Below are 24,419 nucleotides of genomic sequence, written 5' to 3'. Positions count from 1 at the left end.
AAAGTGCATGGGTTAAGGTTAGGGTTAGGGTGTGAAAAATACCAACACAATGGTAGTAATCAAAAATCAACCGGTTCCTCAAATAATCCTAATAATAATTGGTAAATGGGATATACTTGTATAGCGCTTTTCTACCTTCAAAGTACTCAAAGCGCTTTGACCCTATTGTCACATTCACCCATTCACACACTGATGGTGGGACCAGCCATGCCAGGACCTAACCATGACCCATCAGGAGCAAGGGTGAAGTGTCTTGCTGAAGGACACAACGGACGTGACTAGGATGGCAGAAGCTGGGGATCGTACCCCACAAATTGCGGGTACGGCCGCTCTACCAACTGAGCCACACCGTCCCCCGTAATAGATGGCAGCCCTTTAGAACAAGTGTCAAATATGGTATATCTTGGTCAGATGCAGTTTGAAAATGAAATAAAAAGAAGAATGGAAATTGCTAGGAATTCATGTGAAAATATATAGAAACTAATAACATCAAAATAATTAATAATTGAAACAAGGAAAATAATGCTAAAATGCTGTGTGGTCGTCCCTACAGTATGGTTCCAAGACATGGACCTTAACAAAAACTTTATCAAAGAAATTGAAAGCATTTAAGCTTTGGTTATACAGAAGAATGTTAAAAGTCTCATGGACAGATTAGAAAACAAAATTTTTAGAAACAATGAATTGTAATAAACTACTACTAAACACAATCAAATCACAGAACCAAAAATATTTTGACCATATAATGAGGAAAGAAGGTCTACAAAGAGAGCTATTAGAAGGCAAGATAGATGGAAAGAGAGCAAGAGGGAGGCCTAGAACAACATGGACTACTAATATCAAAAAGACTGGACCAGGCTCAGCTATTCTGAATGTGCCACAAAGGCACAAGATGGAAAGAATAGGCGATCCATTGTATTCAACCTGCGGATAAAATATGACGACGACTGCTCTGTTGCACCACACTGAAGCAGAATGAGTTTATAACGCCTCCCATTACTGTTAAAATTAGAATCATATCCAAACGGTGGGCATTTATCCATGAAAATATGGAGAAGCTGTTGATAGTGTGTTTGCCCGAGAAACAGCTGGAAGGAGATACGATAGTAGTCCTCTCTGAGGTAAAAGCTGTACATTATTATTTTAATACATTATAAATCTCAGAGGTTGTTGGTAGTAAATTTGATTGTATATATTTCATAAAAGATTTCTTATCCAAAAGTTTGTTTTAATTTTTTTTAAAGTTATGTTACATGTTAAAAGGCACCAATTAATTGATTTCAATTCATTTTAAGAGAAGATGTTGAGTTGAGGTACACGTGTTTTGAGTTAAGAGCTCTGTCACAGAACCAATTAAGCTCGCAAGTTGAGATACTACTGTAAATATAAATGGTACTGTTCATTTTGCCACATTACTGGATGATTGTCCAATATATTACAGTAAAAGCATCTGTATGAAATGGTTATCCTTCTGGTGGCTTCAGAGGATTTCTGAGGTCAGCTCATTGCTCTGTGGCCTTTTGCAGAAGGAAGTAATTACAGCTTGCTAAGATGTGGGGTATCACTGGCAGATGCAATTATGCGAGCAGGACTGTAAATGAGATGAATTAGCTACACACAAATTTACTGGCATGTCTTTACAGTTTAATGTTTTGGAAAGCAGTGTCCCTTTTAATCTGCACAAGACCAATAACAGTGTCAGGTACTCCTGAACAAGAAGTCAAACCTTTTGAGCATTTGTGCCTCCTAATCAAATATACAATCTTCATCCCCCCAACTTAAATGGTAACAAGAAAAAAATACTGGCCCAGTTTTTGCATCAACATGACTAAAAATACTCCACGGGAAAATGAAACAAAAGTACATGCAGGTGCATCTATAGATGTCATGTGGACCTGCCATCAAAATGAAGAAGTATAATGTCACAGTGTCACAAAGCTCTAGAGCAGGGGTATTCAACTAAATTCTTTTTGGGGGCCACATTTCCAGAAAGCTAAGGATCGGGGGTCCGGACTTCTCCCTTCACTATCAATGTTATTGTGTTAATTATGAAATTATCTACAGTGGACATTTGATTTTGTTGTATTTATTATTATTATTATTTAATGACAGGAGCGATCTGCTGTTTTAAGAACCTTCTGCAAAAAAAGCTATAGTCAAAGATCATCTCTATGAAAGCACTGTCATGTTTTTAAGAATCTGCTGCAAAAATGTGAGTCTATCACGTATTTGAACCGAACCTGCGGGACAACAATTGAATGAGGAAGAAGACAGGACCTAAGATCGAACCTTGAGGAAAACTACTAGTAAAACTTAATACATTGAACAAATGGCTACTAACTGCATCTGAAGTAAACAAGTTATAGCAACATTAAATTGTGTTCGGAAAAAAATTGTGCAACTTAAAAGAGGACTTAAAGGGGTGCCTTTAAGAACGCCTCAGTGATGTAAATCACACGTTTGCGAGCTTAATTGGTTCTGTGACAGAGCTCTTAACTCAAAACACGCCGTGGCGAAGTTGGTAGAGTGGCCGTGCCAGCAATCTGAGGGTTACTGGTTCAATCCCCACCTTCTACCATCCTAGTCACGTCCGTTGTGTCCTTGAGCAAGACACTTCACCCTTGCTCCTGATGGGTCCTGGTTAGCGCCTTGCGCATGGCAGCTCCCGCCATCAGTGTGTGAATGTGTGTGTGAATGTGGAAATAGTGTCAAAGCGCTTTGAGTTCCTTAAAAAAGGTAGAAAAGCGCTATTCAAGTATAACCATTTACCATTTACACTTGTATCTAAACCCAACAGCTCCTATTGAAATGAATTGGTGCATGTAACATGTAACATAACTTTAAAAAAAAAGTCCCTGCTCATTATACTTCCTCATTTTGATGGCAGGTCCACATGACATTTATAGATGCACCTGCATGTACTTTTGTTTCATCTTCCTGTGGAGTATTTTTTAGTCATTTGATGCAAAAATCACAAGTTTGCTAGCAAGGTTAAAATGTTAGTGCAAGAATCTGCCAATGTGTTTACAGTGGCCAAAGTTCATCTATACAACAGGAGCTTTCCAGTGTTTTTAGGAATTTGTTGCAAAAATGTTTGTCTCCAAAGTTGTGAACTGAACTTGGGGGCCGGTATGGTGTCCTTCCTGGGCCCGCCAGTTGAATAGCCCTGCTCTAGAGGATGGGAAGGCAAGAACAAGCAGAGGGGAGCGTACAAGTGAACCTCCCTTCCCTTCATTCCCTCCTGCTGTCTTGAGCACATCGGCGGCGGTGGTGGCGGCGGCAGCAGTAGCAACGGCGTAGCAAAACAGGATTGGAAGCCGAGACCTGAGTGCTGCTATTTCTGGTGCCGAAGTAGGTCAGACAAAAAGGAAGTGAGAGCACTGCATGCTACCCTTGCACATCTGCTCCTGGGGAAGTGCTCCCCACTCATTTGGTTGGTGGTCTGATCGGTGGACTTCCCACATCCATCTCTGAGAAAAGATTAGTGTTGATGACTGAACAGTTTTCATCATTTCACGCCTATTAGTGGACGACAAGTCACACCTGCGGAAGTGTTAATTATTTGTGACATTTTAAACGGTCGATCACGAAACCATTAAAAACCGGACGTGTTTGCTGGGAAACGGCTTTTGGTTTCAGCGTCTTGATTTCAATTCCGTTTTTGTTGTGCAGAAAGTGCAGCACTTTGTTGCCATGGAAACACTGATGTGCGGTATACTCCTGTCAGTGAGGGAATAAAGCACAGCGCCCAAATAAGGCGCTCGCTCTCTCCCCTGGTGAACACAATGCTTCAAAACAGGAAATTCATTTATAGATTAGCACTGGCATGTTACTGAATACTGTCTGTCATCATGAAGGCCTGCGGTGCATGTTTGTTTGTAATGCATCGGCCATTGCTAGCAGATTGACACACTGACATAAGCTTGCTGGCGTGACATGTTGGTCTCCTAACTAGCAAAAGCATATGTTTCAGTATCTGCATCCAAAACACTGAAAGAGCCAAGCAGAAAAAGAAAGGTCTCAATGAAATGGACGGAAAGACAAAGCGTGAAAGGCACACGACAGCCAGATAGGTAGAGCTCGAGGATGTGTTACCCTTGAGAAAGCAAGCTCGCTTCTGTTGCCATGGTAATGGGGCCTATTAGGTAACTGTGTTGCCATGACACGTGTCTCCTCGGTGATGCAGCCCTGACCACACCCACTAACAAGCTCTCCAGCTGTGAAGAGCAGGGAAGCTTTATTGCTGGCTGACTGAGTGTCAGCGTGTGTGTGTTTGTTTTCTCATTCCCTTTCTTCTTTGCAGCCTCCCCGCCACTCCAGGCTGCTAATATTAACTCGCATGTAAAAAAAGAGTTGTGTTCTCTTGGTTCTACTGACCCATTACCCATCTCCTCCTCAGGGGGGCGTCTGCTTTCCTGGGGCTGGAACGAGCATGGAACAAGCGGAGACGGTTCACTGGCCGACGTTTTTGAGCCGCAGCTCGTTCCCGGTGTCACGCCTCTTCTCATTGGCTGCGGGGCCGGACACTCAATGGTGGTGTGCGCAGGGAAGACGTGCAAAGACCACTGATAAACTGCACATATTGGAGACAGCACATGTCTAAAACTAGACCTGAATTCCTGAAATTGAATTATTTTATGAACGAACTGACTTGGAAATATGCAGCAACTTTCACCTTCCTATTGACAAGGGTAGTTGTGTGCGTGCGTCATAAATATCTGGATGTGTGTGGTCATGACTTATGTCTGGTGTGGACAGGGGCCAATAATTTCTCTGGCCTGCCCGTCACTTTAACGGCCATGATGGTGGGCGATGTCTTTACAGGACATGGTCATTCCTACACTTCCCACCATGTTGTCCCTCCTGAATGAATGAAGACGTTAAGGCTAATGTGGGGGATGGGCCCGGCCGCCACTTCAAGTCCATCTTCCCATGTCAGCGCTTTTATTGCCGTGATCTTGAACGTTGGGATGTGCTGATGCTTATACTTTATAGCCGCCATTTGTGTCACCGGGTGATTTACTTATTGCACAGAAATATTCCTGTACCCAAACTTGCGTCACATGAACTTCATGGGAAATGCACTTTTGGGGTGCCTGTCAATCCCCATCACTATGTGAGACCAGCACACACAACACTTTTTTATGCATTCTAAATCGTAAATAAATGCTGGCAAGAGGCAGCAAAGAAAGGAGGTAATGGAGATTCGATCTATTCCGCCTATAACGCCCTCTAAAAACTCCAACAACGTTTTATATAGATGCTGTAAGTATATACTGTATTTAATTTAGTAACATGCACATTCATTATAATATGTAATATTTACGTATTTTTGTCATTTTAATCATTGTCAGAACTTTTATGGGCACATTGATTTCACAGAGCACATCGTAACTACAGATGTCCGATAATGGCTTTTTTGCCGATATCCGATATTTTGTTATTGTCCGACTCTTAATTACCAATTCTGATATCAACCGATACCGATATATACAGTCGTGGAATTAACACATTATTATGCCTAATGTTGTTGTGATGCCCCGCTGGATGCATTAAACAATGTAACAAGGTTTTCCAAAATAAATAAACTCAAGTTATGGAAAAAAATGCCAACATGGCACTGCCATATTTATTATTGAAGTCACAAAGTGCATTATTTTTTACAACATGCCTCAAAACAGCAGCTTGGAATTTGGGACATGCTCTCCCAGAGAGAGCATGAGGAGGTTGATGTGGGCGGGGTAGGTGGGGGTGGCGGGGGGTGTATATTGTAGCATCCCGGAAGAGTTAGTGCTGCAAGGGGTTCTGGGTATTTGTTCTGTTGTGTTTATGTTGTGTTACAATGCAGATGTTCTCCTGAAATGTGTTTGTCATTCTTGTTAGGTGTGGGTTCACAGTGTGGTGCATATTTGTAACAGTGTTAAAGTTGTTTATACAGTCACCCTCAGTGTGACCTGTATGGCTGTTGACCAAGTATGCTTTGCATTCACTTGTGTGTGTGAAAAGCCGTAGATATTATGTGATTGGGCCAGCACGCAAAGGCAGTGCCTTTAAGGTTTATTGGCGCTCTGTACTTCTCCCTACGTCCGTGTACACAGCGGCGTTTTAAAAAGTCGTACATTTTACTTTTTGAAACCGATACCGATAATTTCCGATTTTACATTTTAAAGCATTTATCGGCCGATAATATCGTCAGTCCGATATTATCGGACGTCTCTAATCGTAACGTTGGCTATTTCAACAATAATTCATGGTGGACTTCATTAGAGACAGCGATGACAACTTTGGTGATCCATAGCCCTACATGGTTGAGTCCGAATGTACGGAGGATGAGCTACAAGTTTTACAAACTGTGCTTAGCAGATCCAACTCCAGTATTGCGAAGTGTTAAACAAGAAATACAAACTACGAACATAATAAAGCAATCACTTATTGTACAATGTCTGCTCTCACTAGGATGCTGACTGATGGGATGTTTATATGATTCAGCACAAGACTTATTTTCCCCATTTAGATGAATTCATCATGATCCTTATTTATGTTAAAAAAAAAAAAAAAAAGGCAGCAAACGAGCATATTATCGCATCTTCCTTGCAATGTCTTCGGGTAGAGGTTACATTTCAAATTTAACCAACTTCTTGGCTTATACCCACACCGTCTACCATGATTATGATCTATTGCACACTTTTACCAACTCAGGGGTGATGCAGCTCATCTGCTCAGCAGGTCAAGAGCTGCAGTAGGTAGTTACCGTCGTCAACAAGGCGGTGTGTTACTAAAATAGTCCCTCTTACAATAACACTGTCGCTAATGCTTGGTTAATAGGGTCATGGCATGTAAATTGAGTATAGTTGGTGTTTTTTTAGAGGGCTTTTTAGGTGAAATAGATCAATCCTATTGTTAGATGTTTAGTACTAGCCGTATTTTACAATTTAGACTGCACAAAAAGAGGAAAATGTGTGTTCTTGTCTCAAAAAAAGATTGTGCATGATAGGCCAAATAAAAACGAGTGCAATTCCCCTTTAAAGAATTGCCATATCAGCACCATCTTGCATATTTATAAGCTGTGCAGGCATCTGCAGTGCAGTACCTGGAAACCATGCAGGTGAAGGCCAGGGCAGGATCAGCATGGCTCATAAATAATGCTTGAATTATAGTTACTTTATTTATTTCTGTTTTTAGTCAACAACACTCAGCAAATTAAATACGCTTTATATCTCAAATGCACAAATGTTTTTTAAATTTAAAATGTTTTTAAAGAAAACAAAAACCCTTTTGACAATGATCGTTTGTGTTTGTTTGTTAAATTTTATTTAACACTGTTTATCACACAGGTCTCAACTGTATTGTTTAGAGAAGACACCAAAAATTCCCTAACTAACAAACCGATGAAAACTACCACTGAACACCCAACTAAGAGAACTAGCCACACAAAACACATCAGTGTTCAAAACACACGTATGTGCGCACACACACACACACACACACACTCCAATCTCACTAAAAGTCACACATTAGTTGCGTCTTACATATGATGCCTGTTAAATGAGTTTGTTTAATAATAATATTGTTACAATGACCAGAACCCGGTTCCCAGTGGTTGGTTGGCAGTGTGTTTGCAGTTGTTTGTTAAAAAGTTGGTCCCTTTTACACTAACTTTTCCACACAAACAATGGAAGCTGCACTTTGAACATGTCTGTAATGGTTGTTAACTACTAATTACAATGCTCATTACTGCCTTTCCATGTTGAACCACACTGGGATTCTTGTACAACGAATGGAAAATCACCATCTTGTAAAATGCCAGCAGTTTACGTCAAATAAATTTACATTTGCATTGCAATTTTTTACTTTTAATTACTACATACTTTCTATTTATCTACTTACAAAAAAAGGACAAATATGTTTCACCAAAAGTACACCATTGAGTGGCAGTGTCATTTTTGGGCCATACATCCAACTCAATAGAATAAAGTTGATATTGTTCTTTGGAATGTTTAATTCTAGTAAAACATTTCAAATGGTATACATGGTGTTCCCCTCAAAATCTAACAGATTTAGCACATTCTTGTAAAGATTAAGCTGTTACCAAGTCAAAAAATGCCTCTTAACTGTAAATACTTGTAAAACCTTTAAAAAAAACTCTCTAGGGTAGACTTAAGGTATACCGTAGACTCTTTTACATTATATGGCGGTTAACTTCTTTTTACACTTATATTGCAGTCTTCTTATCAGAAAAAAGAGGTCATTTTCCATATTTATAAATTCTAGGTCAACAAACATCGACAATTGAACTGTTTTAAACCTTTACGGTTCCATCCATCCATCTATTTTCTACCGCTTGTCCTTTTCGGGGTCGCGGGGGGTGCTGGAGCCTAGCTCAGCTGCACTCGGGAAGTCGCCACCTCATCGCAGGGCCAACACAGATTACTCTATTTAAAAAAACCCAAAACTGCCAGATTTTTGACACTTTCTTTTAACTTTTGTTTTTAATTAGGGGTGGCAAATTTTGATTGATTAATTACACTCATATTTAGCGCATTATGTTTTTAATCTGGTTGATCCAATTTTTAATCTCTTACGTTACTGTCTATGTATGCCTTCGAATTCCCTCGCCTTCTTCTTGTGCTTGACTGAGTGGAACCTCATTAACGTCATGCAGCACAAAAATGCAGCGATGGCGAAAAAGAGGTTTTTCTCTGTCATAACACCAATGTCAGAATGCTGTTTGTTGACTAGAGCTCAGCATTTCGTGCCATCATCCCTGACATTTTGGTGGAGAAGCTGAGCTTCCTGGATAAAAAAAAACCTTCGGACCAACCAACCATACGTTGTTAAGGTGGGCCAATTATGCTCCTCCACCCTGTCACTCAGCACTGGCTCCCCTCAGGACTGCGTACTGTACACCCTATATCCTGTATGCCCTATATACATATAATTGGTTCCCCATTCATCCCTCGAACATCATCATCAAGTTTGTGCACAGTTCCGCCCAAATACAGACTTCCCTCTCCCAAGCTACTTCTTCCAGCTCTTCCCGGGGAATCCCGAGGTGTTCCCAGGCCAGCTGGAGGCCGTGTCCTGGGTCTTCCCTGTGGTCTTCTACCGGTCGGACGTGCCCTAAACACCTCCCCAGGGAGGCGTTCAGGGGGCATTATGACCAGATTCCTGAACCATCTCATCTGGCTCCTCTCGATGTGTCGGAGTAGCGGTTTTACTTTGAGCTCCTCCCCCTACCTCTAAGGGAGAGCCCCGCCACACTGCAAAAAGTCAGTGTTCAAAAACAAAAAGAAAAAAATACAAAAATTAGGTGTATTTTATTTGAACTAAGCAAAATTATCTGCCAATAGAACAAGACAATTTGGCTTGTCAAGAATTTCCGAAGCAAGTAAAATTAGCTAACCTCAATTAACCCAAAAATACCTTAAAATAAGTACAGTATATTCTCACTAATAACAAGTGTACTACTATATGAGTACGTATTTTCTATTGTTTCATTGAAAATAGGCTGTCATCTGTTTTAATATGAGACACAATTGTGTCAAAGTCATGATTTTTTTTTTTTTACATGCTTGAAATAAGTAGTAGTTTTATACTTGTGAGTGTTGATGACACAACACTTGATATTCTAGTTTCAAGCATGTTTTACTCAATATAGCTCATAACATCTCAGCAACAAGCTGTAATATCTTACTGACATCATTTAGGACCAAAACCATTAAAACAAGTAAAACACTAACATCAAATCTGCTTAGTGAGAAGAATGATCTTATCAGACAAAAAATAAGCAAATATCAGCCTTATTTGAGATATTTCATCTTACTTAGATTTTCAGTTTTTTCAGTGCACTCGACAGAGGAAACTCATTTGGGCCACTTGTACTCGTGATCTTGTCCTTTCGGTCATAACCCAAAACTCGTGACCACAGGTGAGGATAGGGACGTAGATCGACCGGTAAACAACAGACCGATACAAGGTGCAGATACTGCAATGATCTGTCTGTCGATCTCATGAACACGTGAAAAAGACCCTGAGGTACTTTAACTCATGAGATGGCACTCCACCATTTCCGGGCGAGAACCATGAATCGGACTTGGAGGTGCTGGTTTTCATCCCAGTCGCTTCACACTCAGCTGCGAACCGATCCAGTGAGAGCTGAAGATCCTGGTCAGAAAAAGCCAGCAGGACCACATCATCCACAAAAAACGAGACCTAATCCTGCAGCCACCAAACTGGATCCCCTCAGCGCCTTGACTGCGCTTAGAAATGATATCCATAAAAGTTGTAAACAGAATTGGTGGAGTCCAACCCTCACTGGAAACGGGTTCGATTTACTGCCGGCAATGCGAACCAAGCTCTGATCCTGATCATACAGGGAGCGGACCAATACCGCATACTCTCTGGGCACTTCCCACAGGACTTCCCGAGGGACACGGTTGAATGCCTTCTCCAAGTCCACAAAGCACATGTAGACTGACTGGGCAAACTCCCATTCACCCTCAAAGACCCTACTGAGAGTATAGAGCTGGTCCAAAGTTCCACGACCAGGACAAAAACTACACCGCTCCACCCAAATCCAAGGTTTGACTATCCGACTTAGCCTCTTTTACAGCACACCTGAATATACCTTGCCGGGAAGGCTGAGGAGTGTGATACCGCGATAATTGGAACACACCCTCTGGTTCCTCTTTTTAAATAGATTAACCACCAACCCAGTCTGCCAATCCAGAGGCACGGCCCCTGATGTCCACACAATGCTGCAGAGTCTAGTCAACCATGACAGCCCCACAGCATCCAACTAACGTTAGCGGCTTGAAATAGTGGTGATGAGATGAATTATATCTAGCAAATAGTGTAAAATAGTCCTAGTAAACTTCAAGGATGTATCAGAAGTATGTTTATTGTTTGTTAGTTTGAATGTTGTCTTGTTGTAACATGGAGTAGACCAGGGGCTCTTAACCGTTTGGACCTGGGGGCACAACTTTTCTACTACACGAGACACTGAATTAGTCATCTTACTCTTGATTTTAGTTGTATTCAATATTTATATCTAAACTTCTTACAATTTACAACCTAGTCAAATGATATGAAACGATGTGTTGATTACAAATATTTTCATTTAACACATAAACCTTAGACTTAGGTCAGACTGATTAGAAAAATAAGTACGAACCAAACATATTGCATAAGAAGAGACTCAAAAATGAAAACAAAATAAATGTACATACAATAGTGTAGTGCTAAATTGAATAAACTATATTAATATGTTTCTGAACTAAATTGCCAATAAAGTTCAGGTGCAAATGAAAATACAGCTTCACAGATTTATTAATAATGTTTGCACTGAAGAAATTTCTCTATGACTTTAGGTCCGGACTTTTTCTTTTTGTTTGAGATTGTAACTACTGCCACACCCCTGCGATGAGGTGGTGACTAGTCCAGGGTTTACCCTGCCTTCCGCCCAAGTGCAGCTCTTATAGGCTCCAATGCACCCGTGACCCCAAGAGGGATAGTTGGACTGACAAAGACAAAGACTACATGTCCACCGATTTGTTTTACAAAACCCGAAACCGGTGAAGTTGGCACGTTGTGTAAATCCTAAATAAAAACAGAATACAATGATTGGAAAATTATTTTCAACTTATATTCAATTGAATAGATTGCAAAGACAAGATACTTAACGTTCGAACTGAGAAACTTTATTTATTTTTGCAAATGATCATTGACTTAGAATTTAATGGCAGCAACACATTGCAAAAAAGTTTGCACAGGGGCATGTTCACCACTGTGTTACATGGCCTTTCCTTTTAACAACACTCAGTAAACGTTTGGGAACTGAGGAGACACATTTTTGAAGCTTTTCAGGTGGAATTCTTTCCCATTCTTGCTTGATGTACAGCTTAAGTTGTTCAACAGTCCGGGGTCTCCGTTGTGGTATTTTAGGCTTCATAATGTGCCACACATTTTCAATGGGAGACAGGTCTGGACTACATGCAGGCCAGTCTGGTACCCGCACTCTTTTACTCTTGTAACACGTGCAAAATGTGGCTTGGCATTGTCTTGCTGAAATAAGCAGACGTTGCTTGGATGGCAACATATGTTGCTCCAAAACCTGTATGTACCTTACAGCATTAATGGTGCCTTCACAGATGTGTAAGTTACCCATGTCTTGGGCACTAATACACCCCCATACCATCACACATGCTGGCTTTTCAACTTTGCGCCTATAACAATCCGGATGGTTCTTTTCCTCTTTGGTCCGGAGGACACGACGTCCACAGTTTCCAAAAACTATTTGAAATGTGGAATCGTCAGACCACAGAACACTTTTCCACTTTGCATCAGTCCATCTTAGATGAGATCGGGCCTTGCAAAGCCGGCAGCGTTTCTGGGTGTTGTTGATAAATGGCTTTTGCTTTGCATAGTAGAGTTTTAACTTGCACTTACAGATGTAGCGACAAACTGTAGTTACTGACAGTGGTTTTCTGAAGTGTTCCTGAGCCCATCTGGTGATATCCTTTACACACTGATGTTGGTTTTTGATGCCTTAGGGATCGAAGGTCACAGGCATTCAATGTTGGGTTTTAGCCTTGCTTCTTACGTGCAGTGATTTCTCCACATTCTCTGAACCTTTGATGATATTATGGAGCGTAGATGGTGAAATCCCTAAATTCCTTGCAATAGCTCGTTGAGAAATGTTTGTCTTAAACTGTTCGGCATTTTGCTCAGGCATTTGTTGACAAAGTGGTGACCCTCGCCCCATCCTTGTTTGTGAATGACTGAGCATTTCATGGAAGCTGCTTTTATACCCAATCATGGCACCCACCTGTTCCCAATTAGCCTGTTCACTCGTGGGATGTTCCAAATAAGTGTTTGATGAGTATTCCTCAACTTTTTAGTCTTTTTTGCCACTTGTGCCAGCTTTTTGAAACATGTTGCAGGCATCTAATTCCAAATGAGCAAAATAACAAAGTTTTTTAGTTTGAACGTTAAGTATCTTGTCTTTGCAGTCTATTCAATTGAATATAAGTTGAAAAGGATTTGCAAATCATTGTATTCTGTTTTTATTTACCATTTACACAACGTGCCAACTTGACTGGTTTTGGGTTTTGTAAGTAATTTGAAAAGAAATACTTGTTGTCAGCACTTTTTTTTCAAGCGAGATTAAAAATATTTATTATCTATTTTTTATCACTAATTTTGACACCCCCCATTTTTTTTGTTTTTTAACGTAAAAAGCTGGCATCTTACTGAGTTTGTTGAGTTGCATCCACTATACTTTGTGTGTACTTTGCTACTGCTGGTTCATTAACGTCTGTTGACTGATTTACAATGAAATAGGGAATTGTCAATGGTATTCTTTAAACTACTGATTTTAGGAATCTGCATAAGAGAGGCACTTGTCCAGTGTTGTGTATACAGTGTTTTTGTGTCGGTATTTCTGCGCTAAGATGATAATAATTATACAATAATGCCAATTATACTGGATTGTCAACTGAAAAAGCACTGCTAAAGGATACATTTTAGAAAAAAATAAGTGCAACTTGTTAAAATGTCTGAATACAGTCTAGAAAGAGCTACTGTATTATTTACCGCATGAGTTCATAACAGCACATTTGATACAAGGTAAGAATGGTGTTCAAGTATGACATTTTCTCTGTGATGACTAAAAACATCAACGGAATGTAAAAAAGTTCAGTGGTGCAAAAAAGTGCAAAAGTCTCTAAAGAGATGAGCATGAGAGTGCAAAAGTGTGTTTTCCAGCTGTTTAACGTGACAGGGTTTAAAATAGAAGCAACCTTTTTTGTTTCTTTCGACACACCACACAGACATTTGATGATCACTCAGAAACATTGACACACACACACAAAGCATATTTACAGCACTGTCATACACCAAAAATATAGGCACACAAATGACAAGACAGTAACCAGTCACAGATACTGAGCTACATAAGGCTTGACAACAAAACGTCCTCAGTGCTACATCTATTCTGAGTTGGTGTAGGGATGTGCAGGTTGCCACTGTTACACCCTTTGGAAAAAAGCAAGTGGTACACACAACAATGCTCGATCTAAGTGGGTGATGGGCCGTTATGGGTCATACACATTGTGGTTGGTACACCATGGTTCATAACACAAACTGACTCAGTTGGTTGTCTGCTCCGGTGCTGTCGCTGGGTCTCTATAAACATATAAAATAACACAAATAAATTATTACACCAAGTATGTTTTATGCGGGAATTGATGGTTGATGGCTGATACCTCCGCAGGGCAGGGAGAGGTGAAATGACACTCAAAGGGTAAAGAAAATGTGCTCCATTAGTCTCTCATGGTAAAGGCAGGTTTACCATGTGTTTTTCCCATGCGTATGTAATTATGTATGGCCAAGGCATCAGACAAGGATGGATTGTCTTGTTGGACTCACTGAAAAAAACATGCCCGGTCATGCGGCCTTTTGAGAGGTTGAGTTCCATGTTTCAGTCATTTTCATGCGGATACTTCATGTCATGCTCTCATCGTAGCTGGTATTCTGTTTCCTTCAGTACCCAAGTATCGACCAAAAACAAAACAAATATGTATGCATGTGCTGTTGAATAAAAATGGAGTCTAAACACTCGTTGAGTATAAAATTTATTTCATGCAAGGATTATCTTTACATATTTTATTTGAATACTTTTCTGTTGCATAAATGTAAAATACATGCATTTACCTTTCCCCAAGAAGACCCACATTCCATACTGGTTTTTTCCCCCACCTGCATCTCTCCACATCAAATCTTCACAAGTTGTTTTTCTTAATATACCTATATATATATATATATATATATATATATATATATATATATATATAATATTTATAAAATGTCCATTAATCACCACAAGAGACATGACTTGAAATGTAAAACTATTCAAAATGAATATACTCGTATACTTAAATCTTATAGAAATTTGTGACATTTCTGATTGGTCAACATACAATATGTTAAAGTGCCTTGAAAGGATGTGTGCATAATTATTGGGACAGTATCAATATTGATATTTAAGATCAACTATATATACATATATATAGTCGTGCTCATAAGTTGACATACCCTGGGAGAATTTAGGATTTCTTGGCCATTCTTCAGAGAATATGAATGATAACATAAAAACTTTTCTTCCACTCATGTTTAATGGTCGTGTGAAGCTATTTATTGGCAAACAACTGTGTTTTCTCTTTTTAAATCAAAAAGACAAAAGAAAGTACCCAAATGACCCTGATCAAAAGTTCATACCCCAGTGACTTTGATCTGATAACATGCACAAAAGTTGACACAAACGGGTTTGAATGGCTAATCAAGGTTCCAATCCTCACCTGTGACAGGTTTGTTTGTAATTAATGTGTGTGTATAAAAGGTCAGTGAGTTTCTGGGCTTCTGACAGACCATTGCATCTTTCATCCAGTGCTGCACAGATGTTTCTGGATTCTGAGTCACGGGGAAGGCAAAAGAATTGTCAAAGGATCTGCGAGAAAAGGTAATTGAACTGCATAAAACAGGAAAGGGGTATAAAAAGATATCCAAGGAATTGAGAATGCCAATCAGCAGTGTTCAAACGCTGATTAAGAAGTGGAAAATGAGGGATTCAGGTAGACCACCAAAGATTTCAGCCACAACTGCCAGGAAAATTGTTCGAGATGCAAAGAAAAATCCATAAATAACTTCAGCTGAAATATAGCATTTTCGGAAAAATTGTGGTGTGGCTGTTTCAAGATGCACAATAAGGAGGTACTTGAAGAAAAATGGGCTGCATGGTCGAGTCGCCAGAAGAAAGCCATCACTCCAAATTACTTTGTTCCAGAAGTTTTGAGGCTTGTCTGTGCTGTTTGGCGTAATGTAAGCGGGATACTTTGTGACATTTGTGCAGAAATGGTTTTCTTCTAGTGACTCGACCATGCAGCCCATTTTTCTTCAAGTGCCTCCTTATTGTGCATCTTGAAACAGCCACACCACAATTTTGCAGAGTCCTGTATTTCAGCTGAGGTTATTTGTGGATTTTTCTTTGCATCTCAAACAATTTTCCTGGCAGTTGTGGCTGAAATCTTTGCTGGTCTACCTGAATCCCTCATTTTCCACTTCTTAATCAGCGTTTGAACACTGCTGATTGGCATTCTCAATTCTTTGGATATCTTTTTATACCCCTTTCCTGTTTTATGCAGTTCAATTACCTTTTAAATGATACTCACAGATCCTTTGACAATTCTTTTGCCTTCCCCATGACTCAGAATCCAGAAAGATGTGTGCAGCACTGGATGAAAGATGCAGTGGTCTGTCAGAAGCCCAGAAACTCACTGACCTTTTATACACACACATTAATTACAAACAAACATGTCACAGGTGAGGATTGGAACCTTGATTAGCCATTCAAACCTGTTTGTGTCAACTTTTGTGCATGTTATCAGATCAAAGTCACTGGGGTATGTCAACTTTTGATCAGGGTCATTTGGGTACTTTCTTTTGTCATTTTGATTTAAAAAGAGTAAACACAGTTGTTTGCCAATAAATAGCTTCACACGACCATTAAGCACGAGTGGAAGAAAGGTTGTTGTGTTATCATTCATATTCTCTGAAGAATGGCTAAGAAATCATAAATTCTCCCAGGGTATGTCAACTTATGAGCACAACTGTATATATACACACAGTACAAGCCAAAAGTTTGGACACACCTTCTCATTCAATGCGTTTTCTTTATTTTCATGACTATTTAAATTGTAGATTGTCAGTGAAGGCATTAAAACTATGAATGAACACATGTGGAGTTATGTACTTCACAAAAAAAGGTGAAATAACTGAAAACATGTTTTATATTCTAGTTTCTTCAAAATAGCCACCCTTTGCTCCGATTACTTTTTCGCACACTAAGCATTCTCTCGATGAGTTTTAAGAGGTAGTCACCTGAAAGGGTTTTTCACTTCACAGGTGTGCTTGAAACTCATCAGAGCAAAGGGTGGCTATTTTGAAGAAACTAGAATATAAAACATGTTTTCAGTTATTTCACCTTTTTTTGTGAAGTACATAACTCCACATGTGTTCATTCATAGTTTGGATGCCTTCACTGACAATCTACTATGTAAATAGTCATGAAAATAAAGAAAATGCATTGAATGAGAAGTTGTGTCCAAACTTGTGGTCTGTGCGGTGTGTGTGTGTGTGTGTGTGTGTGTATATATATATATATATATATATATATATATATATATATATATATATATATATATATATATATATATATATATATATATATATATATATATATATATATATATATATATATATATATATATTAATGTGGCCCTTGTTTAATATATTGTGCTTCTTTAATGAAAACATTTTTTGTCTCTCCTAAAGATTATTCTTAGTCTACAACAACCACCTTATAAAAATGAAGTCACGAGCAGCTTTTAAATGCTACAACAGTGTTGTATTGTGTCAAAATCTTTTTCTTCTACATTGCCTCACTTGATTTGAAGGCACCATTGTTGTCATTTGTGTCTGTATTTTAGCCATAACAGCAGCTGCAGTTAAAAAAAAGCTTCTCACTACTAGTGGGGTATAGTTGAAAAATAAAACATATATGCTTTTAGCCGCAAAGGTTGGCTTTGTGCTAAATAGTTCAAGTTTTTTTTTTTTTTTTAAATGGCCCCAGTCAAGATGAATACATGAAAATATGAAAACAATTTAGAATTTGGGGAAAGGCAATGAATGGCAGCTACATAAAAATCTCTGCTATGACTGAGTCGCTTCAAAAGCTGTCTCAAAAATGCATAAAAATGGCAAAGCTTAGATGCTTTTGAAAAGAAAATGTTTGCTTGTTACAGGTACTGCAATACAATTGTGGAACATAATTTGTCATGCACTTCATGCAAAGGAACAAACAGTTTTAGTTGTGTTCACATGACTTTTAGTCATCACTAGTATCATAATAATTGTCATCATCTCCATAGTGCATTGGACATCATCTTGCTGCTTAAAAAAAGTAAACGCCTGGTGTGCGCTTTCACAATTGTTAACTTTGCAACATACAAAGAACTTAAGAGGAGTTTCCTTAACAGCCGGCAATGGAAAAGAAATGTGTTGTAAATGTGTTATCACATCTTATGAATTCTTTGACAGAATTGTCAAAAGCAGATGAGATTAGAAAGGTATGTGAGATCAAAAGCAACAGAGCAACAGGCAATGAAGTCAACATAGGGAAAAAGGTAGTAGAACAGTGGTTTGTCTGCAGCTCAGGTGACCCATGCACGGGTGGCATGTCGCCAATGGGACTTTCTAGTCTACAGGATATGATGACACCCCCAAGGAGAACACTTGGGAAGTATTGGAAACAGTTGAGATGCACTTTTTCCAGGAAAATAATGAGAAAGCAGGAGAAAAAGAAATCAACAATTCTGAGAAGAAATATAGGAGGAGGTGGGCTGGCCTTCCAATGGCATTGTGTCTGCTACTCAAGCATGCTACATAATGGATGGGATGGGAGAATGTGAGTGCTGCATTAGACAGGGTGGGCTGCAGGGCAGGGCGGACACTCCAGAGGCATCCCCGCTCATGCCAGACATGCTGTTAAGGCTCCAAGGCTTTTCATAACCTTCAGTTGAAAAACAGAGAACGTTCTGAGTACACTGCAGCACTGGATCCATGACATGACTTGTTGTTGTTGTTGTTTTTGTGCTCCTCGTTGGTAAATACTACACCTGTTGCTTTCTTGTTTTTGTCTCCAAAGAAACAGGTCAACACAGACTTGAGACAGATCTGATTTCTCCATGCATTGAGTGCATCCGGAGGACAAGGGCATGCAACCGGGTGGTACTGGAATGGTTTGGAATAGATCACTAGAAAAAGGTAGGCACCACCGGTAGGGAATGTTGTTGCTGGAAAATCACAGCTACAAAGTTGTGTAGCGTTTTTTTGGGGAATGTTTTGAACAACATAATTAGAATAATAGGGCTTGAGCCACTTGAAAGTCCAAATTGTGTTGTGCTCCTTCACCATCCTGATAGCACCCGTCAGCAAGACACTTCATGCATCATCGTGACCAGGAGCAATGTACTCCAAGTCAGGATCCAATAAAGCACATTAATAGTACATACATTGCACATCAATATACTCTTTAGCATTTAACACAACACAGTCTACATCATATAAATCTTCAAAATAGTTTTTTTTCTTACTGGTAAATAAATAAGGGTAGTACATTATGTATGGTATCGAAAAATATATTGTGTCGATGTAGACAACTGCTATTGTGGTGATTGTGCTTGGCCTTAACTTGGAATATGTACAAAGGGAATGATTGAGGAGGTTTGCAGTTGTGTGGTTTTTTTTGTAAGGTGTTTCACTCTTGGCAAAGATGGGGGGGGTGTGTGTCTTGTCTACAGCCTATGCCGTGTCAGTATCTTACAGGGGCCTGTGATTGGCTGTTACTGTACGTACCCCTCCTCACTCTGCCCCCCGTGTGGTTGGGCCGCTCGGCCGTGGTGACCAGGAAGCAGGGCCGCTCTCTTTCTCCGGGGCTGAAGATTTCCTCCGGAGATATAGCCTGGTCTATGTGGGGGCAGTCCTCGTTGGCCAGGGCCGCGTTGGCAGCCTCGCCGTTTAGCTTGGAATCTTTAGCAAGTGACAAGTAGAAAAAGCAAACACACAAAGAAAGGAAATGTGGTGTCATGTGCCAGCGATTATGTTCGCACTCCAAGTGCACAGTTCTGTACAATAGTGATACTGCAGGTGTAGTTACTGCTGTGTCATCTGTGCCAGTTGTCTCAGCGGGTCAGTGTGTATTTACCAAGTCTCATCATTTCTTACTTACCATCATTTCTTTAAACAGTGGCCTTCCCCTTAATAGGCCATGTGCTCCAATTAGTCGTCTCGCTTTTCACATCATGCAAAACTCACTCTAATTATCTCATTTCATAGACATTCTTTTAAAGGGGGCCTATTATGCAAAACCAACTTTTTTTTTTACCTGAAGATTCCTGCTTATGTGTATTTGGGATCAGCATAAGCCCCGAAAATGATCAATCAAAATGGTGAGGCATTGCTATAAAAACAATCTTTTATACCTTCTTTATACTTCCTCCAAACATTCTGTTTGGAATTTTGTTCAAGTGTGACATTTTGGTCAAGTTTGACGTCAGCGAATATGCTAGACATTAGTGTTGTTCCCATACCAATATTTTGGTACCGGTACCAAAATTATTTCAATACTTTTCGGTACATTTCTAAATAAAAATTGCATTATTGACTTTATTTTAACAAAAAATCTTAGGGTATTTTAAACATATGTTTCTTATTGCAAGTTTGTCCTTAAATAAAATAGTGAGCATACAAGACAACTTGTCTTTTAGTAGTAAGTAAACAAACAAAGGCTCCTAATTTAGTCTGCTGACATATGCAGTAACATTGTGTCATTTTCCATTCTATTATTTTGTCCAAATTATTAAGGACAAGCGGTAGAAAATGAATTATTAATCTACTTGTTCATTTACTGTTAATGTCTGCTTACTTTATCTTTTAACATGTTCTATCTACACTTCTGTTAAAATGTGATAATCACTTATTCTTCTGTTGTTTGATACTCTACATTAGTTTTGGATGATACCACAAATTTGGGCATCAATCCGATACCAAGTCGTTACAGGATCATACATTGGTCATATTCAAAGTCCTCATGTGTCCAGGGACATATTTCCTGAGTTTATAAACATAATATAATTTTTTTTTAAAACGGAAGATGTTGTGATGCCAAAAAATATCAACGTAATTATAGTAGTATCAACTAGATACGATACTGTACTTGGTATAATTACAGTGGATGTTAGGTGTAGATCCACCAATTGGGTGGGGCAGAACGGTACTTTTCAGAGGCGGTATAGTACCGAATATGATTAATTAGTATCGCGGTACTATACTAATACCGGTATACCGTACAACCCTAGTAGACATTTACCTTAACATCCTTTCGTGATCCAGCCAATTTAAATTGCAGTAAAACCGTCTGTGCTACACCATCATGTCCACGGTGAAACCGAATGAAGGAAAATGCTCTGTTTGTTTGCTTTACCCGGCACAAGTCACTACACTAACTTTCAGCCTCATCTGAACTCAAAAGTGTTTTACTTTTACTTTTATGGTTTGTGGCAATGAGACTTCTTCTGTGAAGAAGTCAGTTGGAATGTGCAAAGATTAGCCTACACTTCAAGCACAAACCTTCACTAAAAGATGGATTTTCCGGAAAAAAAATACAAACCCTGTTTCCATATGAGTTGGGAAATGGTGTTAGATGTAAATATAAACGGAATACAATGATTTGCAAATCATTTTCAAGCCATATTCAGTTGAATATGCTACAAAGACAACATATTTCATGTTCAAACTCATAAACATTTTTTTTTGTGCAAATAATCATTAACTTTAGAATTTGATGGCAGCAACACGTGACAAAGAAGTTGGGAAAGTTTGCAATAAATACTGATAAAGTTGAGGAATGCTCATCAAACACTTATTTGGAACATCCCACAGGTGTGCAGGCTAATTGGGAACAGGTGGGTGCCATGATTGGCTATGAAAATAGCGTCCCAAAAAATGCTCAGTTTTTCACAAGAAAGGATGGGGCGAGGTGCACCACTTTGTCCACAACTGCGTGAGGAAATAGTCAAACAGTTTAAGAACAACCTTTCTCAAAGTGCAATTGCAAGAAATTTAGGGATTTCAACATCTACGCTCCATAATATCATCAAAAGGTTCAGAGAATGTGGAGAAATCACTCCACGTAAGCAAAGCAGCATGGCCGGAAACCAACATTGAATGAGCGTGACCTTCCATCCCTCAGACGGCACTGTATCAAAAACAGACATCAATCTGTACAGGATATCACCACATGGGCTCAGGAACACTTCAGAAAACCACTGTCACTAAATACAGTTTGTCGCTACATCTGTAAGTGCAAGTTAAAACTCTACTATGCAAAGCGAAAGCCATTTATCAACAACACCCAGAAACGCCACATATAAAATATGCTGCCATCTAAGCGCCGTCTTTTTCATGGACGCCCCTGCTTATTTCAGCAAGACAACGCCAAGCCACATTCAGCACGTGTTACAACAGCGTGGCTTTGTAAAAAAAAGAGTGCGGGTACTTTCCTGGCCCGCCTGCAGTCCAGACCTGTCTCCCATCAAAAATGTGTGGCGCATTATGAAGCGTAAAATATGACAGCGCAGACCCTGGACTGTTGAACCACTGAAGCTCGACATAAAACAAGAATGGGAAAGAATTCTACTTTCAAAGCTTCAACAATTAGTTTCCTCAGTTCCCAAATGTTTACTGAGTGTTGTTAAAAGGAAAGGCCATGTAACACAGTGGTGAACATGCCCTTTCCCAACTACTTTGGCACGTGTTGCAGCCATGAAATTCTAAGTTAATTATTATTTGCAAAAAATAAATAAAGTTTATGAGTTTGAACATCAAATATCTTGTCTTTGTAGTGCATTCAATTGAATATGGATTGAAAAGGATTTGCAAATCATTGTATTCCGTTTATATTTACATCTAACACAATTTCCCAACTCATATGGAAACGGGGTTTGTAATTTTAATGGCGGGCTTGCTGCCTACTATTTATGGTAATAGAGGAGAAAATTAAACGTAATAAAAATAATAATAACAGTATGTTGGAAATGTGTGAATGATATGTTAGAAGTGTTAGCTCGAGTTGTTGTGTAGCTAGCTTAGCCTTCCACTGCAAAACAATAGCATTAGGACGGCGTGGCGAAGTTGGTAGAGTGGCTGTGCCAGCAATCGGAGGGTTGCTGGTTACTGGGGTTCAATTCCCACCTTCTACCATCCTAGTCACGTCCGTTGTGTCCTTGGGCAAGACACTTCACCCTTGCTCCTGATGGGTGCTGGTTAGCGCCTTGCATGGCAGCTGCCGCCATCAGTGTGTGAATGTGTGTGTGAATGTGGAAATACTGTCAACGCGCTTTGAGTACCTAGAAGGTAGAAAAGCGCTATACAAGTATAACCCATTTATCATTTATTTATCATTAGTGTACTCTGGCATAATAAAGAATGATTTTCCTAAAAACTACTTTTAATTGGATCGGTGCCTACTGTGTTTGGCAAGTTATATAATCCGTTATTACGTTCCCCATGTTACTTGTAGCGTACAAGCGCTTGTAGGTTACCTTTTAGCCTTCAGCATCTATTTGTTTTTGATTGATTGATTGAAACTTTTATTAGTAGATTGCACAGTACAGTACATATTCCGTACAATTGACCACTAAATGGTAACACCCAAATACGTTTTTCAACTTGTTTAAGTCGGGCTCCACGTTAATCAATTCATGGTTTACAATTCGCAGCAGAGCGGCCGAGTTATTTACATGATGTAGAATAGAAAAGCCTTTTGTTGTCAATCCACACACGTGTAGGATATAGCATTAGAAAGTTAGCAATGCAACCTTAGTCAGCGCATAGTTTCAGGCCTGAGCGCAGTGCTGCCAACTTTCAGAAAATGACAAGAGTGAGATGCGTTCAAAATATTTTTGGCCTTTTTTAACACCGATTTGGCCTGTTTCAACGTCAATTTATACTTAAGACTAATGTCCACACCTCCAGCAGCTTTCCATCCACTGTGGCCTCCTAATGTTAGTCTTAATGAACCAAAAGTTAGAACTAAAATTCATGTCCACTGTTTTGTCTGCTGGCTCATCATCTGCATCCGTGTTCTCAATTTGTATCTTTTCTACATCTACGTCCTCACTGTCCTCAATCTCTTCTGAACTCTCTTTATCTTCCAGTGTTGCCAACTCCTTAGTAAGGAAAGTAGCTAGTGGCTGTCATCAATGTTGCTAGAAGTTGATCAATGACATCATTGCCTCATTGATTGCAATGCTGTAGGAGAGAGGAATAACGGAGTGGAAGACATAAAAAGTGAGGTAAAAAAAATGCAAATTGTGATAATTACTGTAAATTAATTTTCTTTTGATGATTCTTAGTTGTATTTTTCTTTGTTCTACACCGTTAAATGTTGGCGTACCAAATTTGATGAAAAGACTGAAGGGTTGTGATTTACACAAACGAACCAAATCTATTAACTGGCTCATTAACATTAACGACAGGTTTGTTTTTATCTGAAGTGATGAAACATTGACATTTACATCTCACTCTGACCGAGGCAGAAACAGAGTGGGTGTGCACAGAGTGGGTGTGGGTGTGGGTGTGGGTGTGGGTGTGGGTGTGGGTGTGGGTGTGGGTGTGCGTCTCCTCTTTGCTCTGACTTAAATGGAATGGTAATGTATTATCATTGCACTTCAAAGTACAATAAAAATGTGTTTTCAGTACTAGTTGTCAAAGAGCAGACAGGCTGCCGCTTGTAATAGATACGT

The 24,419-nt window shown here is 39.4% G+C and overlaps 2 protein-coding genes across 6 annotated transcripts in view; one reads left to right on the top strand and one right to left on the bottom strand.

Moving 5' to 3' along the window:
* Nucleotides 1-24,419, top strand: part of sergef (secretion regulating guanine nucleotide exchange factor) — a 70,487-nt gene that overhangs the window by 19,453 nt on the left and 26,615 nt on the right. Inside the window, exon 11 of one of the 2 annotated variants that reach the window (XM_062035509.1) lies at nucleotides 18,761-18,879. In XM_062035509.1, the coding sequence (XP_061891493.1) occupies nucleotides 18,761-18,873 (113 nt within the window). In that variant the 3' untranslated portion in view covers nucleotides 18,874-18,879. Of the gene's footprint in view, nucleotides 1-4,399; nucleotides 5,732-18,760; nucleotides 18,880-24,419 lie in introns of those variants that run through there. The other variant, XM_062035507.1, reaches the window with a different exon arrangement.
* The window catches only part of kcnc1b (potassium voltage-gated channel, Shaw-related subfamily, member 1b), a 44,605-nt gene continuing 23,176 nt past the window's right edge, over nucleotides 2,991-24,419 (bottom strand). Inside the window, exons 3-4 of one of the 4 annotated variants that reach the window (XM_062035505.1) lie at nucleotides 19,471-19,644; nucleotides 2,991-3,470 (exon numbers count right to left, since the gene is read on the bottom strand). In XM_062035505.1, the coding sequence (XP_061891489.1) occupies nucleotides 3,427-3,470; nucleotides 19,471-19,644 (218 nt within the window). In that variant the 3' untranslated portion in view covers nucleotides 2,991-3,426. Of the gene's footprint in view, nucleotides 3,471-13,168; nucleotides 14,185-17,319; nucleotides 18,651-19,470; nucleotides 19,645-24,419 lie in introns of those variants that run through there. The other 3 variants (XM_062035504.1, XM_062035503.1, XM_062035506.1) reach the window with 3 other exon arrangements.

Source organism: Entelurus aequoreus, linkage group LG24, assembly GCF_033978785.1.
Source record: "Entelurus aequoreus isolate RoL-2023_Sb linkage group LG24, RoL_Eaeq_v1.1, whole genome shotgun sequence".
Taxonomy (NCBI): Eukaryota; Metazoa; Chordata; class Actinopteri; order Syngnathiformes; family Syngnathidae; genus Entelurus; species Entelurus aequoreus.
The sequence above is the reverse complement of the archived record's forward strand: the minus strand, read 5'-3'. Positions and strand labels throughout refer to the sequence as shown.